Raw genomic sequence first — 25,236 nt, 5'->3', positions numbered from 1 at the left:
CGCTCTTGTCCTACACAGACCCTGCTTGAATACCTTCTGCACTTGTCTGAGTCTGGTCTCAAGACCAACTCTGTAAGGGTTCACCTTAGTGCAATCAGTGCATACCATTACCGTGTGGAAGGTAAGCCGATCTCAGGACAGCCTTTGGTTGTTCGCTTCATGAGACTTTTGCTTTTGTCAAAGCCCCCCGTCAAACCTCCTACAGTGTCATGGGATCTCAATGTCGTTCTCACCCAGCTCATGAAACCTCCTTTTGAGCCACTGAATTCATGCCATCTGAAGTACTTGACTTGGAAGGTCATTTTCTTGGTGGCAGTTACTTCAGCTCGTAGAGTCAGTGAGCTTCAGGCCCTGGTAGCCCAGGCCCCTTACACCAAATTTCATCATAACAGAGTAGTCCTCCGCACTCACCCTAAGTTCTTGCCAAAGGTTGTGTCGGAGTTCCATCTGAACCAGTCAATTGTCTTGCCAACATTCTTTCCCCGTCCGCATTCCTGCCCTGCTGAACGTCAGCTGCACACATTGGACTGCAAGAGAGCATTGGCCTTCTACCTGGAGCGGACACAGCCCAACAGACAGTCCGCCCAATTGTTTGTTTGTTTTGATCCCAATAGGAGGGGAGTGGCTGTGGGGAAACGCACCATATCCAATTGGCTAGCAGATTGCATTTCCTTCACTTACGCCCAGGCGGGGCTGGCTCTTGAAGGTCATGTCACGGCTCATAATGTTAGAGCCATGGCTGCGTCGGTAGCCCACTTGAAGTCAGCCTCCATTGAAGAAATTTGCAAAGCTGCGACGTGGTCATCTGTCCACACATTCACATCTCATTACTGCCTGCAGCAGGATTCCCGACGCGATAGTCGGTTCGGGCAGTCAGTTCTTCAGAACCTGTTTGGGCTTTAGGATCCAACTCCACCCCCCGAGGGCCCTGTTTGTTCTGTTCCAGGCTGCACTCTCAGTTAGTTGGTAAATTTTTTAGGTCAATCTCAGTTATGTCCTCGCCGTTGCGAGGCCCAATTGACCATGGTTGTTGTTTTGAGTGAGCCTGGGGGCTAGGGATACCCCATCAGTGAGAACAAGCAGCCTGCTTGTCCTCGGAGAAAGCGAATGCTACATACCTGTAGAAGGTATTCTCCGAGGACAGCAGGCTGATTGTTCTCACAAACCCGCCCGCCTCCCCTTTGGAGTTGAGTCTTCCCTTGTTTCTCTTTTGCTACATACGAGACTGGCCGGCTCGAGCGGGAAGACGCGCGGGCGCGCGAGGGCTAGCAAAGGACTTTGCTAGTGAAGATTCCGATTGGAGGGGCTGCCGTGGACGTCACCCATCAGTGAGAACAATCAGCCTGATGTCCTCGGAGAATACCTTCTACAGGTATGTAGCATTCGCTATACTGTGGCCGGGGGTGGGGGGGGTGAGGAGACATGTGTTGCTTGGGGGGGGGGGGCGCGAAAAATTACTCAGACATTAACCAGCTCATTTTCGAAAGACAGATGACAGTATTATCCATAGAAATACAGAATAAAGAAAGTTGAGAGGTGAGTTTAAGGAGAAAGATCAGAAACTCAGTTCTGGCCAAATTCAGTTTCATATGGAGGCTCTGACATCCTGGCATCAGTGTCAGATAAGCAGGCTGAGACTTGAGCCTGGATTCTTAGTAAAATTACAGGTGTAGAGAGGTAGATATGGGAGTCATCAGCCTAAAGATGAAAATCGTGGGAGGAGATGCAGAGCACCAAGGAACAATTATAGAGAGAGGAGAGAAAAGGTTCTAAGATTGAGCCAGTGGCATACCAAGGGTGGGGTGGTGGGGGTGGTCCACCCCTGGTGCACGCTGCAGGAGGGGTGCAGGGATAAGCTGCTGTTTTATTTACCCCTCTCTAGACCCCCGTTGGACCCTTGCCCACGGAGGTGAAGAGAGGGTTTCAGAAGGCTCATTCTAAGTCTGTTAAATAGGACCTCAGCTTTCTGGCTCCTAACATCTAAGAACATCTTTGTGTATCTGCTCTCCCACATAATGCATTAATAGGTAGGAGTTTCCTCGCTTATGTGAATATTATAAAGAATAATTTGTCTGTGTAGGTGTATTCAGAGGAATAAGTATATAGCCAAGAAATGGATACAGACAAGGAAGACAAGTGTTAGAATTGATCTTTATTCTTACAAACTGGTACTTCAATCAATCAATCTGGCACGCTCATCAGTCAAGATCTTAGGTTAACCGACCGTAGTTCTGCCCTCTGGGTAGAGTTGGGGAATTCTCCAAACTCCTCCCAATTTGACACCTCATATAGCCGTTTTGCTCATTAATACTGTATATTTTAGCATGCAAATCTTAGTTACTGACCGCAGATCGGAAGCCCTTCTCCCCCTTCTACCTATTTCTTAATAACTGTCACATCCTGAGTTGTAAACAACTTGTCTAAAATGCAGAGACAAGTATCCATATTTCATGAAAAGGACTCCATCTTATAAAAAGGGACTCCATTTTCTTGACCTAACTCTTTACTATTCCAGCCATGTATTCCTTCATCTTGGCCCTTGCACTGTTTTTGGATGTTACACTAGATCCTGATAAGGCTTGCCAGCTGGGCCCTGCTTCAGCAAATACTCAGCTGCAAAGCCATCATTAGATTTTCTGGCCTGGTCAGTGCTTCTTAGCAGCCTAGGCTTTAGAGCTCGGCCCACCACTATTCCAGTGGAGGGGTCTCTAGTTGTAACACATATTAACACTGCACGGCTGTCGGCTCTGCTGGTTCCCTACTCTTGCCACTGTTACTTCCTATTCCAGGGCAGAGTGAGCAGGGAACCAGCGGAGCCAACAGCTGCGCGGCTGCTCCCAGTACCCCAGAAGGTAGGAAGAATGCACTCGGGGGGGGGGGGGGGGGGCATGAAGGTGATGCGCCAAGGGGGGGCGCTGCACCCATGGGGGGTGGAGTGTCATGCACCTGGGGGGGTGGTCGTACTGAACCCAGGGGGAGCGGACGATGCTGCACAGGGGTGGGGGGCGCAGCGGTGATCCGCCCCGGGTGGCAGTCGACCAAGAAACACTACTGGATAGAGCCCTGAGGTATACCAACTGACAGTGGAATAGCAGTTGAGGAGGATCGACCAGAGCATAAATTAAAAGTGCTATGGGAGAGAAAAAATGAAAACTAAGACAGTACAGACCCCCAAAATCCAAATGAAACAATGTCAAGGAGTAAGTGTAATTAGTACTTTTAAAAGCAGATGATAGATCAAGAAGGATGAAAATGAAATAAATGCCCTCCGATTTGACTAGGAACAGGTCACTGGAGATTTTGGCAAGGATTGTGTCTGAAGAATGTAGGGGGTGAAAGCCAATTGGAGTGGATCAAGAATAGTTTGAGATAAAATTCAAAACAGTAGCAGTGAACAGCACCTTCAAGTTGCTTGGATGCAAACGGTAGGAGGGAGATGGGACAATAGTTGAAAAGGCAAGTAAGATCCAGTGAAGGTTTTTTGAGCAGTGGTGTAACCACAGCATATTTGAAGGCGTGGTTGGATGCTCTGGCTCAGCCTTGGCCCTCGGGCCTCCTGTATGTGTTCCCTCCTTGGCCCTTGATAGGGCGAGTACTACTTCGGATTCGTCTGCACCGAGGATTGGTGATTCTCATCGCCCCGGATTGACCAAGGCGTCCGTGGTACGCGGATCTCTGGCGGATGCTGGTGGACGCAGCTCTTCCCTTGCCTCGGGTTCCGAACTTGTTAGTTCAGGGTCCGGTGACTAGGGACGATCCTTGCTGCTTTGGTCTTACGGTCTGGCTCTTGAGAGGACGCATTTGAGGAACAAGGGCTATTCTAATAAGGTTATTGGCCCGGTCTTGCAGGCTTGCACGCGGCCTTCCTCTGCGACTTATGCTCAGATCTGGCGCACTTTTGAGGCGTGGTGTACGCCAAACTATGTCGCCAACTCTGGCGACAGTCTCGTTCTTGCTGGACGTTTTGTAGGACGGGCTAAAAAAGGGCCTGGCCTACAATTCCCGAGTTCAAGTGGCAGCGTTGGCCTGCTTCTGGGGGAAAGTCTCCGGCTTGTCCCTTGCTCCTCATCTGGATATTGTCCGATTTCTCGGAGGGGCACTTCGTCTCCGTCTTCCTTTCCGGTCGCCTTGTCCGGCTTGGAACCTGGGGCTCGTGTTGAAGGCGCTCCAGCGATCTCCATTTGAGCCTATTACAACTGAGAACAAATAGCCTCACTAAGTCACCTCACCAACCACTCAATTATGAATGCCCACCTTCTATAAATACCCTAATCACTCTCCTCCTCCTTATCTCTTCCCTTCCTTGATCGTCACACATTACTAACTGTATCTGATATCATGAAATGACAATGTTAACAAATCTATGTGCCACATTGAGCCTGCAAATAGGTGGGGGAATGTGGGGTACAAATGCAATAAATTAAATAAATAAACGGACTTCTGAGAAGGATGTGACTCTCAAGACAGTTTTTTTTTTTTTAGTAACAATGACGTCGGCAAGAAGAGTGTCTGAGCTTCATGCTCTTTCCTGTCGCGGGATCCTTTTCTACAGTTCTCGGAATCCGGGGTAACTGTTTGTACGGTGCCTTCCTTTCTGCCTAAGGTGGTTTCAGTTTTTCACCTCAACCAGCCCATTTTTCTTTCTTCCTTCTGTAAGGAGGAGTTTCCGGACTCCTTTGGGAAATTGTGCCTTTTGGATGTCCGCAGGGCTCTGTGGCAGTATCTGCAGATGTCAAATGAGTTTAGGAATTCTAATCATTTATTTGTTCTGTTGGCAGGTCCCCAACGGGGGTTTCCGACGTCTAAGGCCACTATAGCCCGCTGGCTTAAGGAACTCATTTTTGCGGCTTATCTGCTTTCAGGGCGGTCACCGCCTGAAGTGTTTAAAGCACACTCTACGAGGGCAATGTCCTCTTCGTGGGCTGAAACAGGTGTCTTTTCTCTTCAGGAGATCTGTCGTGCGGCTACCTGGGCTTCTCAGCTCTCTTTTGTGCAGCATTACAGGCTGGATTTGGCAGCGCAGCAGGATGCGCATTTTGGAGCACAAGTGCTTGCTTGCGGAGTTGCCTGTTCCCACCCTACTTAGGGAGTGCTTTGGTACATCCCATCAGTTAATGGATTCATCTGCTGTTGATGACAAGGAAGGGAAAATTAGGTTCTTACCTTGATAATTTTCTTTCCTTTAGTCACAGCAGATGAATCTGTGATCCTTCTCTGTCTGACTTTAGTTTTTGTACAGATGTTGCTTATAGACATTGTGCCCCATCAGGAGTACTTGAAGACAAGCTATCAGAGTTACTACATGTTGTTTTTATTGCAGGAGGTTGACAACGTCCCTCCTTTGTTTGGTTATTGCTCCGGTTCATGGGCGTTTGTTCTCTGTGAGGAAAGTTTATGTTATTTTGCCTTTCTTATTCACTATGCTTTGGAAATTTCATATACTGAAGGCAGAGGGGGCTGGGCGTCCAGGAACACTATGTGCTTTCAGTGTTCTATATCTCCACCTGCTTGTAGGCGGATACAACCCATCAGTTAATGGATTCATCTGCTGTGACTAAAGGAAAGAAAATTATCAAGGTAAGAACCTAATTTTCCCATCCACCACTCTCTCTGTGAAAAAATACTTCCTGACATTTTTCTTGAGCCCCCTTCAACCTCATTTCATGTCCTCTAGTTCTACCACCTTCCCGTCTCTGGAACAGGTTCGTTTGCGGATTAATACCATTCAAATGTTTGAACGTCTGTATCATATCACCCCTGTTTCTCCTTTCCTCCATGGTATACATGTTCATCACAATTCTTGCTTGCATTACATGAAGTACCTTTCATATAACTGTCATCTCTCTATATAAAAGGCACCACCAACGTTCTATGAAGCCTCCAGCTGGAAGTGTGAAGGGGGAGAGATATCTGGTTTCCCCATGAGTGTCTGCCCCGCCCTCTCTGTAACACAAACAGTCAGTGAAGGAAAACACAGCAAAGCAGGAAATCAAATCGCTCTCTCTGTAACAGTGAAGGATTCAGAGCTAAGTAGTAGTAGTAGTAGAGAGAGCAGGGACACACACACTCCCACATGCACACAGAACAAAACCTTGCTAGCCCCCGTTTCATTTGCATCAGAAACGGGGCTTTTTTACTAGTTTTCTCATAACAAAACTCCATTTGTGAGTTTTTCATACTCTGTTTAAAGATATTTCTTGGGCTATACTAGGCGTGGGCATCCTTGATCGTCTAGGGCCATAACCCAATCAGGTTTTCAGGATTTTTCAAATGAATATGCATGAGATCTGTTTGCATGCAGTACCTCTGTTGTATGCAGATAGGTCTCATGCACATTCATTGGGGAAAACCTGACAGGGTTGCAGCCCTCGAGGATCGAGGTTGCCCACTCCTGGGTTATACAGTGAACTGACAAGCATTAGGTCTAGAGGCACACAGTAAACCATCTGTGTGTGCTCAACACCCTCCTTGCAAGTCCTGGAATCAGGGCCGCCGAGAGGGGGGGACAGGGGGGACAAAAGTCCCCGAGCCTCCAGGGGGGCCCGGCGCCGCATGCCCATAGCTCCGCTCCTCCGTCCCTCCCCTCCGAGTTCCAGGGCCCGCCTTCCGTCCCTCCCTCATCCCTCCCTCCATCCGAATCATGTCAAAAGCGATCTTCTTGTTCTTACCTGACCTTGTGGCTGCGGCGCGAGCAGCACGCAGTGAAAAGCGTGCAGGCTGCGCTTCAGCCTTCCTTTGTTTGTCTATCAGCTGAGGTCCCGCCCTCATTTCCTGTTTCTGCAAGGGCGGAACCTCAGCTGAGAGACAGACAAAGGAAGGCTGAAGCGCAGCCTGCACGCTTTTCACTGCGTGCTGCTCGCGCTGTAACCACGAGGTAAGAAGATCGCTTTTGACATTCAGACGGAGGGAGGGGGCCTTGGATCTCGAAGGAAGGGAGGGCGGGAGGGGGGCCTTGGATCTCTAAGGGAGGGCTTGGATCTCAGCGGGAGGGGGGCCTTGGATCTCAGAGGGAGGGAGGGGGGCCTTGGATCTCTGAGGGAGGGAGGGCTTGGATCTCAGAGGGAGGGGGGGCCTTGGATCTCTGAGGGAGGGCGGGCTTGAATCTCAGAGAGAAGGAGGGGGGCCTTGGATCTCGGAGGGAGGGCAGGGGGGAGAAAGAACATATCGCTGGATAGGAGGGGAGAGAAGAGATTGCTGGACAAGAGGGGAAGGCAGGGCAGGGGGAGAGAGAAGAGATTGCTGGACAAGAGGGGAGGGCAGGGGGAGAGAAGAGATCGCTGGATAAGAGGGTAGGGGCATGGGGGAGAGAGAAGAGATCGCTGAATAGGAGGGCAGGGGGAGAGGAGAATTGCTGGACAGGAGGGGAGGGCAGGGGAGAGAGGAGAATTGCTGAACATGGATGGATGATTGGAGGGGGCAGGGGAGAGAGGAAATTTACTGGATATGGGTGGATGGAGGAGAGGGAAGTCAGGAAGGAGATGCACATGGATGGAGGTGAGGGAAGAGAGGAGAAATGCTGGACATGGATGGAGTGGAGGGCAGGGAAGAGAGAAGAAATGTTGGACAAGGATGAAGGGAAGGAAAGACAAAGGAAGGAGATGCACACAGATGGAGGGGAAGGGAGAGAGGAGAAATGCTGGACATAGATGGAGGGGAGGGAAGACAGGAAGTACATGCACATGGATGGAGGGGAGTGAGGAGAAATGCTCATGGATGGAGGGGAAATTGCTGAATTTAAGGGCTGGATCGGAACACTTTCAGGACAGATGCTGAAACTGGAGGAATGATAGGGACTGGGCTACAGATGGTAGACAGGACGCATAAGGACACAGGAGGATGGTGGACATGGTGAGAGAAAAAATATCAAATGGAAAGAAGATACTGCATAAAACAGAAGACACTGGGACCAAAGCGAATAGAAAAACTATGATCAGACAACAAAGGTAGAAAAAAGTATTTTAGTCAGAATTTTTTATGTCAGCTTTTGGAAATGTGTATCTGTGATGTTTTTCATGTAAGTTTCTAGTATTGCTGCATGCCGAGTCTGACTTCTTCAGGTAACTTTCTAGTTCAGTATTTTGCCTTCATATTTTTTTTTTATTTCTAGTTCCTTGTGTCATATCTGTTGCCATGTGTTTTTCATGTGTGATAAGGTACAGTATTCTGCTAGTGTGTAGTATTTGCAGCCCTTTTTGTTTTGTTTTTCATTAGGTTGTGTACTGGTGTTTTAGAGCCCGGTGTAATTATAGTGCTGCCTTTCCATGCATAAGGTTGTAGCTCGTCCTGTCCTTGGAATTAGTGCTGTTATGGTTTGGTAAGGTTATGAGTGGGTTTTTGCACAAGTTTGTGTATAGTGTTTTGCAGTGGAGAGATTGTGTTTTGACCTTACTGAGGTAGTACCAAAACATCAGAAAAAGTGTAGAGCCTAAATCATGACACACTACCTCTTGAAGGATTTACATATAGTGCAGGGGCCCGGTCTGGTGGAGGGGGGAGCAGCCGTGACCTCGGGGGGGGGGGGGGGGGGCAGGGGCGGCCTTGTCCCGGGCCCGGCCCAATCTCTCGGCGGCCCTGCCTGGAATAGTCCTCTATCTTGCTACAAAACTGACATGGCAAGTCTATATAAGTTTTTGCTCCTCTGTAGTCAGAAAATGAAAATTATAAGTATACAATTGCACTTCTTTCTGGTCCCATTTTATCTCCATGTGATAGGTCTCAGCTATCTTTTGCAAATACGTATAAGCTTGCTGTCTTTATCAACATACGTGAATACTTAGCTTTGAAGAATGGATCATTATTTACCTCTAATAGTTTTATGAAGGTTGGCTTTTTTCAAGATTCACAAATGTCTACTTATCTATCCTCTGAATTCTGACTGATCAATTCACTATTAGCAAACTGTTACCTAAGATAAAAATGAACAGACTAGTGAGTAAATTATTGACTACTGTTTGCTTGATAGCATTCTGAATGTCACCTTCAGAAAACTTATTATTACAGCACTCAAAAATTAAGATTTACTTTATGTGAATCAATAAAAGTGGTACTTCGGGGAAATGATTTACTTTCCTTTAATGTGCCAATCATGTTGTATTATCTTTCTATTTTTAAATACAGTAATGTATTTTATTGATATTTTAGGTCATACAAGGTCTTGCCTGGTTGCTTGGAACAATTATCTTAAAACTATTGACATCCTACATCTTAGGTGTAGCAGATGATGTAAGTACAGCATGTTAAAAGCTTGTATTTTAATGTATTCTTATGCACTGCGTTTATAGGCTTTTGTGCTCTCATATTTTGCGCTGCACTTGAACCTCTTAGAAAAGGCCTTTTCTCAGACCCACAACAAAGACAGATACCATTTCAAGACATTATGTGCTTTGGCTGGGAAAACCAACTGTAACTTGGCCATTATTTATTTGTTTATGTATTTTTTATTAATGCATGCAGGTTTTATTTGATTTGTGACAGACATGCTGACTGACGTCTTTTGTGTGACAATTAACACAGAGTGATCAAGTGGCTCTGGCTCAGTTAATATACTCTGGAATACACAATGAACAACAAACAAGCTCAAGTGGATATGGGTGAGGTGTTATTTGTCTGAATGAACAAAAACATTAAAACATTTTTGTACAAGAAATTCCTACTAATCGATCCAACTTAGCATCAAACGACAGACTTCACGACAAGCCATATCCAGTTCATATTTACCGCACACACCCTTAGATATGCTAATATCCTTTTAACCTCTTTTCTCTCCCCCCCCCCCCCCCCCCCCCCACACCTCTAACCTGAACATGTATATTTGACTAAAAATGTAAGCCATCCCAATCTGTAACTGTTTTTCTGATTAATTCAATGTAAACCACACAGAACTGAGTCCTCGACTCGGACATGTGTGGGATATAATCCGATAAAATAAATTAACCAAATAGCAGCATTCTGTGTGGTCTGCAACTTTTTTAGTAATTGTTTAGAGCAACCTAAATAAATAATGTTGCAATAATTCAACTTAGACAGCAATAATGCTTGGCAACCACTCTGAACTTGTCCTGATAAAAATACTTCTGAATTCTTCTGAGATTATGCATAATCCAGAGCAATTTCTAGCAAGGCTATTTACTTGGGTTTCCATTGTTAATTTCTGATCCAAGATGATGCCCAGAATTTTCATTGAGGACAATAATTTTTACATCATATTGTTTGTTACACAAGAAGTCACCTCTTCAGTAGTCTCCTTGGACCCAATTAGAAGAAATTTTGTGTTATTGCTATTAAATTTTAGACGATTATTAAGCATCCAAGTGCATGTTAGAGAAAAATATTTTTCTATACCCAGTTTAATTTCAGATATGCTGGTAGAAGTTGGAATTAAGACAGTAATATCATTAACATATATAACAACTGAAATCCTGCCCTTTCAAATTGGGATCAAAGTGAGAACATAAGAATATTAAAAAGAATGGGAGATTCATCCTTACAGTATATAGTCTTGATGCAAGGAAACCCTTGAACCATTTCAAGACTATCTGTTAGAACTATAGTGCTTAAGATGTGCAGCAACAAATTGTGGTCCACCACATCAAAAGCACTTGAGAGATCAAACTGCATGTTGATGACTTTTTCCCTTCACTCATTAGCTGTCTAACCTGTACAAGTAAACTACATAACACAGTCTCTGTATTGAAATTCATGCGAAATCCCGACTGTCAACTATGCAATATATCAAATTTCTCAAGATAGTTGTTCAATTAAATAGTTACAATACCCTCCATAAGATTCCTTAAGAAAGGCATTGACGCCACTGGTCGATAGTCACAGCTGCCTATGATTTTCTTGCCTTGCAATATAGGAGTAAGAATATTATCTCTTAAAAAATCTGGAAATAGACCAAGAGATAGAGAGGAGGTAATCCATTGAATTGGTCTGAAATTACTCCACCGTCATTTGAGGAGTATAGAACTGGTGAAAATTCCTCATTATTTTTGTCAAACTGAGATCTAATATTCAAAAATGTACCTTTAAAATAGTTTTGTCAATTGAGCAGAGGTGGGTAGAGTATTGTAAGATTTGTCAATTATCTCCTCAGTATCAGTGTTAGTCATGGGAATTGGATTGCTTCCAATTAATATTGAATTCTAATAGATAATGATCAGACTATAATACAGATGCCCGTTCGATGTCTCTGATATTCAGGGTGGATAGTGAGTGGCCCATAGAAGCTATTAAGTCAATTCCCCTTAATATGCATTGGAACAGCAGAAGAATAATTAAAATACAAGACATCTAAAAAAATTATGCAGGTCATTTACCTTAGAATCCTAACGAGTTTCCAGGTGCAAATTAGCATCACCGAGTAATAAAGTACAAGTGGTTTCTAAAGTATTTCTCTCTAAAAATTCATAAAAATCATCCTTAGCTAAGGGCCAGTTTAGTAGGAGGACAATAGAATCAAATACAAGTTAAAGAGCCAATCTAATAAATTATCCTCAATTTTACAAGCCATAATTTCTAGAGATGGTGAGATAAAAGATTCAAGTAATGTAACCTTTAAAATGGCATTATATAATATCTCTATTCCACCCCCTTTCTTCACTTCTCTAGGCAGAGACAAAAATTTAAAACCTAAGGGACATAATTTTTAAAATGGAATCACTTTCTGATTGTAAACAGATTTCAGTTAAAAATTCAAACCCAGGTTTTTGTTCATCAGTCCTGTCCCTAATTATCTGAACCTTGTTTCCTACTGATCTTTCATTTATATAAAAGCTTGGAATAAGAACAGCTTAAAATCAATTTGCCTAAGATTTCTATCCCTAAGCTTCAAACGTTGATTGTAAATATGATGCCTATTTCCTTATTTCCTGTGCCTATAATACCACTAATGTCATGAGACATATAATAGAACAATCTGTCAGAAATTGTAGATGATGATAGTACCCTAATTGTGGCTGAAGTAATTGATTGTCAGAAATAAAGACTGGAATATGGTCGTAAAAAGAGGCTCCTCGCGGTTGCAAACCTAGGCCTCCATATAAAAAATGATTAAAGTCCACAGTCCTAACTACTAGTCTACTCCTCAGACTTTAAAAAATGAATAAAAAGCATTATGTCATCCAATCCATAGTGAGCAACTTCTACATTCAAATTAGCTCTAAACCAAACTAGCTATATTAAAATACTGTAAATAAAAATGTTATATTAACTAACAATTAATACTTCTAATATAGCAAAGAGACCAGCAGTTACATGTGGAGTTACGTGCAGTGGGGTGGGGTGTGTCCCTTTGGAGCAATGCCTCAGGAACCAGCGTCTCTTTTCAGGAGATGCATGATGTCATCCATATGCACCCTAGAGGCAAGATGTTGGGTCATCTTCCTCAGAGCAAACGAGCAACACTGCCAGCAGTTAGTAACAGCCAGTAGATGGAGTAAGTTATGTCTTACTGCGAGGGAGGTGATAGCCAATGGATGGCCATCACCCATATTACCCTGAAATCAAAACTCTCCTTAAAAAAAACACTACCACCCCACACCCTTCGTATGATTTCTACATGCCCATTCTACATGCCGTACTTTGGACCCATTTTTGGCTCCATCAGTTTCTATGGGGACAAATTTCAGTTTAGTGCACCACTGATAAGTGCAAGATTCGCTTATATGCATGGTTTAAGACCGCTCCTCTGCAGGAAAGACTCCGCAAAAGCGCGCACATGGAATATGGAAGCCGATTGGCACATGACAACCAACAAGATTTCAAATTTACCACCTCTTTAACTGCCACAGACAGAATAAACATGTCACACAACTGTAAGACTTTAACACTGGTTGAACGAATAGAAGTTCTTAAAAAATTATAAAACAAAGTCAAGCATCTATTGCTAAAGAATATGGTGTCAGTCACAGACAAATTTCACGTATCTTGAAGCAGAAAGACCAGCTTCTGGAAGACTGGCAAAACAATACAAATCCACAAAGGAAACTAAAATGTGCGGGAAAAGCTGAGGATGTAGAAGATGCTCTTCTTCGGTGGTTTTCTCGAGTCAGAAGCAGACAGTTTCCTGTCAGTGGTCCACTGCTTATGGAGAAAGCTAATCAGCTAGCTGAAAGTCTTGGACTAACTGAATTCAAAGCCACTGTTGGAAAGATGGAAGGAGAGGAACAACATAAAATTCAAGAAACAACATGGTGAAAAACAAGATGCTGATGACTTCGGTGCTGAAAATTGGGTTGTTTCAGTTCTTCCTACTATCTTGAACGAGTTTGCACCTTGTGACATTTTCAGTGCTGATGAAAACGGTCTCTACTGGCGAGCAATTCCTGATGGAACACTTGCATTCAAACAAGCTGAAACTACAGGAAGTAAAACGTCGAAGGACCGACTGACAATCCTACTTTGCTGCAATATGGATGGGAGTGAGAAGTTGGAACCACTCGTCACTGGAAAGAGCAAACAGCCCCGTTGCTTCAAGAATTTTAAGCGAGTTCCTGTGTCATATGAGGCTAACGCAAATTCATGGATGACTGGGGAAATTTGGAAGCAGTGGCTAAAGAAGTTAGACACTAGAACGTGGGCACAAAAGCGTCAGATTTTGTTGCTTTGTGATAATTGTGCTGCACACAGTGATGATGCCAGGCTGTCTAACATCAAGGTGGTCTTCCTGCCACTAAACACTACCTCTCTGATCCAACCTATGGATCAGGGCATAATAGCCAGTTTCAAACAACATTATCGGGCTCTTGTGCTGGAGAGTCTCAACGCCGTGCAGGCGTATCTGGAGGCCACTGGATGTCAGTGCTATGACAGTTTTTACCGTCTGACAGACGTAGTCTATGGAACTCACAGACACAAGAGTGTACAGAGGACTATGACTGATTACTTCAAGTAAGCCTAACGTCAGTTAATGGAGACTGTATACTGTACGTATAATAAACAGTACTGTACATATGTTTATCAGATGTCAAGCTTCTTTGTGTTACAATGATTAAGTGCACGCTCCGGTTAACTGCATGTATTTCTTTGGTCCCAGACCCTTGCACTTAAGCAGATTGCACTGTATTAATCTTAGACCTGGATTGAAAGCTCTTAAATGGTCTTAGAAAAAAATTTAAAACAAAATGATCCGTCTAAGGAACTGCATCCCACTTCTGATGTCCTATTATTGTCTCTGAATCATTCCTTTTGGTGAAAGCCAAAAAATCAAGCATATGACTATCTTTGTGTCGCTTGATCAGTATCAATCTTAAGATCCAATTGCATCAAAAAATCTAAAAACTGCTGTACTGAAACATCACTATAATTTTCCATATAGATATTCATGTCTCCTAAAATAGTTATTTCCTTAAAATCAAGCATATATTGAGCTATGTTTTCAAGTATCTGCTCACTAATGCCATTCCAAGATCCGGGTGGCCTATAAATTAAAAATAACCCCAGTTTCTCCTTCAGAAAATCAGTAAATTGGCAAACCATCACTTCTAAACCCACTTCCATAATATTTTCTACCTTTGTGATTGTAAAAGAATATTTATAAATAATAGCCAACCCACCTCCCTTCCTGTCTTGTCTAGGATTATGTAATATCCGATATCCTGTAGGACAAAGTTCTAACACATGTGGAGAATTATGGTCTGTGTATCATTAATCAGGTCATGAATTAAAATTGTGACTAGGAAGCACTGCCATTGAGGCAAAAACTCACAATAAAAACTTTTTAAGTACATTGGAAGCAGGAATCCTGTGAGGGAACAGTTGGACCATTAGATCATCACAAGGTAAAGGGTAATGGATTTGATATATTGCCTTTCTGTGGCACAATCAAAGTGGCTTTGCATGTATTATATGCAGGTACTTTCTCTTTCCCTAGTGGACTCACAATCTAAGGGGTTGATAGTTAAAGCGATTTAACTGGTCAGAAACAGCTCTTTGCCAGTTAAGTTGCCTGTTCAGGGCTGTCTGCTAATTTTCAGCGGCACTTAACTGGTTATCATTGCTGAAAATTTGCAGTTAGTGCCTAAGTGAAAACCTGTTTTGGAGGCATTCTGGGGGCGAAGTCAACACTTGGCTAGTTAAGTGCTAATATTCTGCATAAATGGGGCCGCATAAAAGTCAGTCCTGTCTTTATGAGGTAACCCATAGCCAGTTAAGTACTAAATGTTGCCCTTAATCAACTGTGTATTAGGCGACTCCACAAAACCTGATATTCAGTGCTAAAGCCCACATTGAATATTCATGAATAACGCCAGTGGTAGTCAGCCAAACCCTGACTGAATATCGACCCCTAAGTGTTTGTATCTGGGACATCGGAGAGTTAGATGACTTGCCCAAAGTCACACGGAGCTACAGTGGCAGTTTTCCAGGTTCTCAGCCCACTTCGATAACCATTAGTCTACTCCTTCATTCATATCTCTGCGTACCTGGAAGATGTAATAGGCCAGAACCAGTTTGTGTATTTTACTAAACCTTTGCAGATTACTTATGCATTTGTTCACAAAAAAATAAATACATTTTAATAGCATCACTTTTATGTCTCTAGTGTCTAAAATAAACATATCCTTTATAGATGAAAACACATTTAAATAGTTATGTCTGAATATTGCTCAAGCTCAAGTGCTTTTTTTCTCTGTCTTGTGCATTATGCCATCAGGCTCACATAGGCAACCTGTTGAAATCCAAATTCACAAGCTACAAGGACTTTGATACATTGATGTACACCTGTGCTGCAGAATTTGACTTCATGGAAAAAGAGGTAATCATCTTTGCTTTGGGCATAAAGACGTTCATCTTTGAAACGGAAAAACATCCAAAAAAGGGCACAAAGCAGCAGATGAACATTTTTTTTTTCGCAAAAATGTCCAAATCACTATTCTCAAAACTAATTTTTAAGACTTTTTTCTAGGCAGTTCATCATAATCTCAATGGGGCATGTTAGAAATGTGTTTTGGGTGGGCATACAATTTGGATGTTTTTCTGCAATAATGGAATATTGTAAAAACATCCAGGGCAAAAAAAAATAGGACATTTTTGGCTAGACCTGTTTCAATAACGATTAAGTGCCAAAAAGGTGCCCAAACTGACCAGATGACCACAGGAGGGATAAAAGCATGACCCCTCCTCTCTTAATCTTCCAGTGGTCACAGACCCCTTCCCACCTCCCTAAGAGGTGAAATTGACAGTACATACCAGGTTATATGACAGCTGATGCAGTGGACTTTAGAGAAGGGGACCCAGGCCCATATTTCACCACAAAATACCTACTGAACCCACATATAGATGATACCTGCAGGCATAAGGGAGTAGTGTACAGTTGGGTACAGTACATTTACCTTTCAGCAGTACTGTGATTCTAAGCACAAACAGCGACAATGGAGTGACTCAGCAAGAAGAAAGTGAATGTCCTTGAGTGGCCCAGTCGAAGTCCAGACCTGAATGGTAGATAACTTACTCTAATTGACTCTTGGCTGTTATGGTTACAAAAGAGGCTTCCTGCAAGTATTGTGTCAAAGGTCTTGAAGACTTGTGCAATGAAACCTTTTCAGGGTCCATATTCAGCGGGACTTAACCAGCTAGGCACAGCTCCTACCCGGATAAATCTTGTTGACCGGGTCCATACTTGGATTTTCAGTGATATCCAGATAATGCTGCTGAATGACCAATCAAACCAACTCAGCACTATCCAGATAGTGCCAGGGCAGTTCTGGGGGTGAAGCCAGGAGTTGCCAGGTAACTGACTGGATAAAGTTAGGACAGAAAAAAGACTGTCCTAGCTTTCCCAGTCTGGATAACGCCTACCAGTCTGGATAAAACAACACCAGCCAATCTATACCAAAATATTATACCAAAATATTCAGCAATGGCTGGTATCTGAATATTAAAATTGAATATTTTGGTATAAAATCCTACAGCGACTGGCATTAAAAAGTAAAAATAAACCACTGACTGCCAAAGGTGTGTGTGTGTGGGGGGGGGGGGGGGGGTCTTATGTCTTGTCTGAAAGTGTGAAGTATGCTATGTGAATCAGTGAAACAAATGATTATTATGGGGGGGGGGGGTAATAATATAAAAAGCACCTTAGGGGAAAGTCCAAAAAATGTACATATTTTGTATAAGATACCTAACAAGCCCTAATAATAAGCAAATTCACACACACATTTACGCTTACTCTGAAAATGTGTAAATTTGTGCATCTATTCTATACATATGTACTTTGTAATTTTGCTTCTGCTTTGCCTAAAGTGTTCCCCAGTGAATGCCTTTGTGCGATTCACATAGAGGTATTTGCTCTTTCAACATGCATACATTTCATATGCATAGAGAACCCTGCATGATGAAATACATGAATACACTGCAACTCTACTCCTGTTCTACCCAAAATGTAGTCCTGGAAACTGCTACAAGCAGTACATGTATAAGTACACATCATCTTGTCGGGGTACATATGCATATACCACAGGACAATTTTATAAAAGGCCTTTTCTACATGTGTACAGTAATGTAAGACAAGAAAAAAGGAGAATAAGCCCCCAAATAACAATCACAACATAGAAATTAAAAAAAAAACAAAAGAAGGGGGTAGACCAATGAAGTTCCAAAAAACTAGTTTATTAAAAAAAACTAGATGCAGTCTGCATTTCGGCACACAATGCACCTGCCAAAAATATAAACGTATAAATAATATAATATATATAAAATTCTAGATAAAACAGTAACAGTTAATATAAATAAATTTAAAAAATGAATATTAAAAAATTACAAAATGGCTGTGTAGGTAAAAACATACAAGTATAAATAGAAAATAATAAATACATATTTCCTGTATATAAATATTTATCATATAGAGTGATTATATATATTGTAACCAGGCGCCTCTCCTGTGCAGCCAAGGATAGAACAATCTCCTCCAGCCACAGGCTCCCGGTACAATGAAGAAAAATAGATGTCCACCAGTAACTTCAATCTTAAGGACTTTTATTCCATGCAGGTTTCTAGTACACAGTTCCCACAGCAACATAGCACATACCAGGATTCAATACAGGCTTTCAGGCTCCAGCCTGGGCTCTTTATCCAGTGCACAGTAAACAGTAATTCAATTCCCAAGACAAACAGTTCTTTCAGTTCATCATCACAGTTCAGTCACCAAGCAGCAGTTTCTACCTTCTATCCTCTTTACCTTCAGGAGAGTTCAATATTTTAGGGACTACTTCTACCCAAGGGTTTTCCCCTGCCTCAGCTTCACAGTGAATTCAATACTTTTGGGACTTCCTCTCACCCAAGGAATTTCAGCCTGCTTCAGTACTTTAGGGACCTCCCTGCCCAAGGATTTCCAGCCTGCAAACTTTCTTCTCTCCTTCTGCTTCTCTCTCCTGAACTGAACTCAACTGCTGGGACTCCTTCCCACCTGCCTAATCAATCCCTGGCTTCAGCTACCACCACCAATCATTCTCCTTCTATTAGCTTCCTCACACCCAAACCAGCTGAGTTAAGCATTAGACTAATGAGACCAATGATGAGCTCCTGCACACAGGGTTTCCTAACTCTCTTTCTGCCTAGTGGCAGCCCCTCTATACAACCTGCCAGCTTACACCCATGTCTACCCATGTCTTCCCTGATTGCAGCTAGGAGTCCAGTCCGGGTTCTTCATCTCCCCCTCTGGCTCCTTGCCTGCAATGCCTTCTGGGACTTGTATTTCAGACGTTAAGGCAGGATATAGGTGAAATGTCTAATGAATAAACAGTAAAAGTTTTCACATCTAAAATAAGATTTCACATCTAACAAGGGATATGTCTAACAAGACATATATAGAACATACCTGCCAACAGTGGTAAAGCACAAACACTGGAGCTGAACAAACGTCAGATCACTAAGGGCCCCTTTTACTAAGCCGTGTAGGTGCCTACATGCGCCCAATGCGCGCCATATTGGAGTTACCGCCCACCACATGGCCCGTGCGGTAATTTCAATTTTGGCGTGTGTCCGCAAAATATTTTTTATTTTCTGGTATGTGTAGTGGACACACGCAGGTCATTACCGCCCAAAGTTTTTACCACTAAGTCTTGAAATTGTATCAATCAAACTTTCCAGCTCCTTGTTATATGACCACCTAACCGTCATCCTATTCTACAGACCTACCTCTAACTGGAACGACAACCAATCCACCCTCATGGATTTCATATCAAACACTTGCATCAATAACTCCAATGTACTACTGATTGGGGACCTGAACCTACACCTAGAAGACCCTAACAATACCCACACTCAAGAATTCAAAGAACGCCTTCATCTCTGCGACCTTGACCTCCCTCCCATACCACCTACCCACAACAAAGGTCACTTACTAGACATCATCTCTTACAAATTCTTCACAAACCAGAACATCCACATTTCTGATATTAACTGGTCTGCCACCCCCTGGTCAGACCATCACAAAGCAACACTATCCCTATTATGGCGGAAAAAAGGTCAGCTTATCAAACGACCCAATAACAATCACCACTAGAGGACGGATCGACAAGGAAAGGTTTGGCAACAAATATATAACAACAATTGGTCTACACAACCTAACTCAAATCACTTCCTCACTGAATGGGACAACAGATGCAAAACTATACTAGATGAAATAGCCCCATTACGTACAAAAACCCTACACAGACGCAACCTCACACCATGGTTCAATGACATACTAAAAACCCTAAAATGATAAACCAGGAAACTAGAACAAATCTAGAGATACACACACCTACAATGCATGGAAACAGTCACACAGGAAACACAAAAATGCCATCAAACAAGCAAAAAGATCCTACTACACACAAACAATTCTAACCAGCGGTACAGACATAAAAATAACAATACCAACTCATAAAGAATCTTATTAATACCAACCCAGTCACATCATCCTCCACAAACTGCCCATCGGTTGACCAGCTGGCAAATTACTTCAATAACAAAATCACCAATCTTTGCAGCACAGTTCCACAAGACTGTACTAACATTGATTCCTTTCTCGACGAATTGGACCCCTATGGAGATGAAATTCCAGCCGACCGTTCATGGACAAACTTCACCCTCCTTACCACGAACGAAGTCTCTGTGGAACTCACCAAACTTTTCAAATCCCACTGCCATCTCAACCCATGCCCCAACTACTTAATGAAAAATGCCCCAGAACGCTTTATCGTAGATCTTACCTCCCACCTAAACCTTCTGCTACAGCAAGGTTCATTCCCCACTGAACATGGCAAGATACTGCTTACACCAATACCAAAAAATCCTAAGAAACCAGCGAGCGATGTCACCAACTACCGCCCCATCGCCTCCATTCCTCTACTAATTAAATTAGTAGACTACATACAAAAATTCTTCGTTCTACATGAGTCACAATCGGGCTTCCGTCCGGCCCTCAGCACAGAAACTGTCCTACTCACCCTAATATCCAAATTCAGACAAGAAATTGCATTTGGAAACAGCATCCTCCTTCTACAATTCGACTTGTCCAGTGCATTTGACATGGTAGATCACAACATACTAACCAAAGTATTGGCCAAACTTGGAATCGGCGGTAACATTATTAACTGGATAAAAGGATTCATCACCTCAAGATCCTATCAAATTAAATCACCCACTGATATCTCTTCCCCCTGGTCACCTATCTGCGGAGTACCTCAAGGATCCCCTTTATCGCCGATACTCTTCAATCTAATGATGATCCCACTAGCCAAAGCCCTATTCAGACATGGTCTAAACCCTTTCATTTATGCTGATGACGTTACTATATTCATTCCCTTTAAATCAAACCTAACAGAAATCTCTGATAGAATATCCATGGGCATGAACATCTTAACCTCCTGGGCCAACGCCTATAGGATGAAATTGAACAAAGAAAAAACACAGTGCCTAATCCTTTCATCTCAGCACTCCGCAATCCTCCCATCTAATCTCACCATCTCCGACACTACAATCCCCATTTCTGAAAACCTGAAAATCCTTGGAGTGACACTAGACAGCCACCTCTCCCTCGACAATCACGCCACATCCACCACAAAGAAAATGTTCATAATGATGTGGATATTGAAACGCGTAAAACCATATCTACCCCAGAAAACATTCCAGAATTTAGTGCAATCCACGGTACTTACCCATGCTGATTACTGCAACAGTATTTTCTTAGGCAGCAAAGCCTATATCCTAAAAAAAACTTAAGACCGCCCAAAATACAGCAGCAAGACTCATCTTTGGCAGATCACATTTTGAGAGTGCAACTCCTCTCCATGCAAGACTGCACTGGCTCCCAATCAAAGAACGTATCAATTTCAAAGTCCAGACTTTAATCCTCAAGATAATACACGGAGAATCTCCGCCAACTCCAGGCTCCGCTCATTCTGCCTCGCCTCACCCTATGCTTGGAACAACCTTCCTGAGCCCTTACGCCAAGCCCCTTCCCTGCCCGTCTTCAAGTCTTTGCTTAAAGCCCGCCTCTTCAATGCTGTGTTCGGCACCCAGCCCTTACCGTTCAGTGAATCCAGACTGCCCCAATTTGACTGCCCCTATCGGACCGACCGTTCACTTGTCTATTAGATTGTAAGCTCTTTGAGCAGGGACTGTTTCTCTTTGTTAAATTGTACAGCGCTGCGTAACCCTAGTAGCGCTCTAGAAATGTTAAGTAGTAGTAGTAAATCTGGTCGACCTTCCAGCAAGAAACATGTCTGTATCCTCACGAAAGTACCTCAACCTGCATTACCCCATTTGTAAAGGTCTCAAGTACAAAACTTATTATGGATCCAATTTCTCCTTCCTAGGCAGCCGTCTATGGAACGCTCTCCCTAGACCTATCCGAGCAATCCATGACCACCTACCATTTAGAAAAGCACTAAAAGCCCATCTATTCAAACAAGCCTACCCAAAAGACCCAGATTAATCTCTTGAACCCATCTACCTTACATATACTGAAGAGAAAACGACGTTGACCCAGACTCTATCTCCCACCTTACCTTCCTCTCTCTATCACCTGTCTCTACCTACCTATCCATCCTATTATTATGTTATGCAGTTCGTTTTTTCCAGTATAAATTTTTTGAGCAATGGCATATGATTATGGGGCTTATTTTCAAAAGAGAAAAATGTCCAATAAGTGTCATAAAGCACCATTTGGACGTTTATCTATGCAATTTGTTTGCAATGCATCCAAATCACAAAGGTGCATGTCGGGGACATTTCAAAGGTGGGATTAGGGTGTGCCTAAAACTTGGACATTTTGCAGCCATACTGGAACAAAACAAAAATGTTCAGGACTAAAACTAAGACATTTTGGTCTAGACCAGTTTTCAGAACGAATAAGACACAAAAAAGTGCCCTAAATGACCACTGGAGAGAATCAGGGGTGACCCCCTCCCACCCTCCATAAAAATAAAAAATATATATAACTTGCCAGCCTCTATGACAGCCTCAGATCTTAAAGTCAGGTCTATTAGAGTAGCATTCAGGTCCCTGGAGTAGTGTAGTGGTCAGTACGGTGCACTATGGAGTGGGAGACTCTGGTCCCTATAACTGTCACACTTGTGAAAATTATGACCCCTTCCAAAGTCACCTAAACCCTACTGTACCAACATATAGGTGCCCATTCACCCATAAAGGCTATTGTATTGGGGGACAGTGTATTTTGGGTGGGTTTTGGGGGGCTCATGGGACAAGATGAGGGAGAAAAGGTGAGATGGGCACCTGGGAGCATTTTTGTGAAGTGCACAGAAATGCCCTTTAGGGTGCCCCATTACTCTCCCGGGATGTCTGGAGGACCAGTCTTTTAAAAATGCTGGCTCTTCCTACATCCCAATGTAATGAATCTCTGGGATAGATGGCTGGGACTACTATATGGCTTATCTCAGTTCTGGGTTTTCTATCTCCACCTGCTGGTTGATGGACATGATTATTCCCACAAGTCCTGGAATAGTGTAAAGAACTAATGGAAAGAAAATCATCAGGTAAGACCTAAAGAGGGGCATAATTGAACAGGGCGCCCAAGTTTTCCTGGGGCCGTCAGGCAAGGTTAAAGTAAACAGGTACAAAAAGGGACAAGGAAATAAAGGAATATATAATGTCCAATGCGATGTAAGGTATTGATGCATTGCAGAGTTAAGACATTTAAGTAGGGCCAGTAGGATAGGCCTTGCAAAACAGATAGGTCTTTAATGATCGCCTGAAGTTTTGATGGTCGTGAATCGTTTTCACACTCTGGTAGTGCATTCCACATTTGTATAATTTTTGTAGTTGCATTTTTATTTTGTGAACTTTGTTTGACACTAAATCAAAACATTAAAAGTAGAGCATTTTTTTATGTATTTCAGACTCCAGTTCGTTACTCTTTAACACTTCTTCTACCAATGGTTCTTGTGATTTTTGTTGCCATCATCGCTAAGGTAAGCAATATAAAAATAAGACATGATGATTTTTCTTTGAGGATAAGCAGGATAGAAACTTTTTTCACAGCATGAGTGAAATCAACAGAGAACTTCCGGCTTTGAGTCACTCCTTCACATGCTTGCCACTTCCTGCCTGCAGTTATGAAGTGGGATCACTTCAGTTTCCTTGTTTCTGCAGAGTCGTTCAGACATGCATCACCAGAGTTCACTTCAAATGTATGCTTGTGTGTATGTGTGTGTTCTGTGGCTGTCATGTGTGATTTATTTCCCTTTAGCATTTTAGTTAGATTTTGAGTTATTTTCTAGCTTCCTTCATTTTTTTCTGTTGCATGGTGTACACGTCGACAAGGACCTCAGACTCCAGGTCATAAAAATTCCCATACTAGCCTAGTATTCTGCTTCTAAGAGTGGCCAAAGAAATCCCCTGGCAGAATCCCCAAAAGTAGCAAGATTCCTTGCTTCCATATCATCATGCTGATCAATCCATAGACTGGTGGGTTGTGTCTATCTACCAGCAGGTGGAGATAGAGAGCAAACTTTTGCCTCCCTATATGTGGTCATGTGCTGCCGGAAACTCCTCAGTATGTTCTCTATCTCAGCAGGTGGTGGTCACACACAGCAGCAGCTCTGGCTAGGCCTCCAAGCCTAATTTTTAGGTTTTGTTGAGTGCCTGGGGTTGAGGGCTCTTCTTGAGCAAGTGCAAACCTGGTGGCGCCAGATCCCTCCTTTTCTCCCCCCTCCCGCTGGCTCCGTTAAAAAAAAAAAAAAAAAATTTGGACGTCCTTAAAGGCGTTTATTTCGACGTTTATTTAAACGTTTATTGCAGCTACTCACTGGGACACCAGGTCGTTACAGCTCGGAGCGGAAAGCAGGTAATTTTTACCTTTTTATAGCGGGCAGGGGGTTCCCCGATTGATCTCCACGTGGCCTATGGCGTCGGAGGGCGAGGGCGCAAAGAGTCGCTCCCCGGATCGCTTGTGCGCTTCTAGAGGGGATGCGGGGGTCTTAAAGTCTGATTCGCCCTTGTTGGGTGACAGTTTCGTGACCGATGAGTGTCCCGGTCCTTCCTCCGGTGTGGCGGTTTTTCCCACCATAAACGCCCATCCCCCGCTGCTCGCCTCCGCCATCTTGGCCGTCCACGCGGCTCGGACAGCTTCTTCTTGGGCCGCCCTTGAGGTGGGAGACGTTAATGCCATGAACGCCCTTAATTTGGGCGACGGCACAAAAGCGGATAAACTTAAGCGCCGTTCTTCCCGCGCGGTTCCTTCGCGGAGTGTCGCGCCGGAAGCCATTTTGGATGCGCAGCATGTCTCTCCCCCGCTCTTGCGAGCGCCGGTTGAGAGTGCGTCTAGGGCTGTAGCCCAGGCTGCGGAAGTGCACAGTCTGGGGGGTTTCTCCCCCGAGTTTGTTTTGCTGCTGCATCAGGCCTTCCTTATGCAAAACGCTGCCCCTGCTCCCTCGTCTGGTAAAGAGGTTGAGGCCCCCGGAGGTAAACGCCCTCGGGTTGATTCCCAGGCCTTGGAGGACTTTGTCTCCTCCGATGTAGATGAGGGCAGCGTTTCTGAGTTCTCCCAACGGTCCTTTGCGGATTCCTTGGAGGAGACGGATCCCCGCTCGGATGGAGCGGATGACCCCTCTGCAGCGCGGCTCTTTAGCTCAGAGGATTTGCCCAACCTGTTAGTGCAGGCCATGGGCATTTTGAAGATTTCCTCTCCGGAGGACGTCTCTCCCTCAGCCCCTGTTGGTTCTGCCATTATGCTGGGGACGAAGCGCCCGCCTAGAACCTTCCACGTGCATGATGCTATGCACACCTTAATTT

At 43.6% G+C, this 25,236-nt stretch overlaps 1 protein-coding gene across 1 annotated transcript in view; it reads left to right on the top strand.

Moving 5' to 3' along the window:
* Window positions 1-25,236, top strand: part of DPY19L1 (dpy-19 like C-mannosyltransferase 1) — a 286,868-nt gene that overhangs the window by 148,888 nt on the left and 112,744 nt on the right. Inside the window, exons 13-15 of the mRNA XM_030204533.1 lie at window positions 9,142-9,222; window positions 15,653-15,754; window positions 23,343-23,414. Of these exons, the coding sequence (XP_030060393.1) occupies window positions 9,142-9,222; window positions 15,653-15,754; window positions 23,343-23,414 (255 nt within the window). The remainder of the gene's footprint in view (window positions 1-9,141; window positions 9,223-15,652; window positions 15,755-23,342; window positions 23,415-25,236) is intronic.

The sequence above is a fragment of the Microcaecilia unicolor genome, chromosome 1, assembly GCF_901765095.1.
Source record: "Microcaecilia unicolor chromosome 1, aMicUni1.1, whole genome shotgun sequence".
NCBI classification, from domain to species: domain Eukaryota; kingdom Metazoa; phylum Chordata; class Amphibia; order Gymnophiona; family Siphonopidae; genus Microcaecilia; species Microcaecilia unicolor.
Note: the sequence above shows the minus strand (reverse complement) of the source record. Positions and strands in the feature narration are given on the sequence as shown.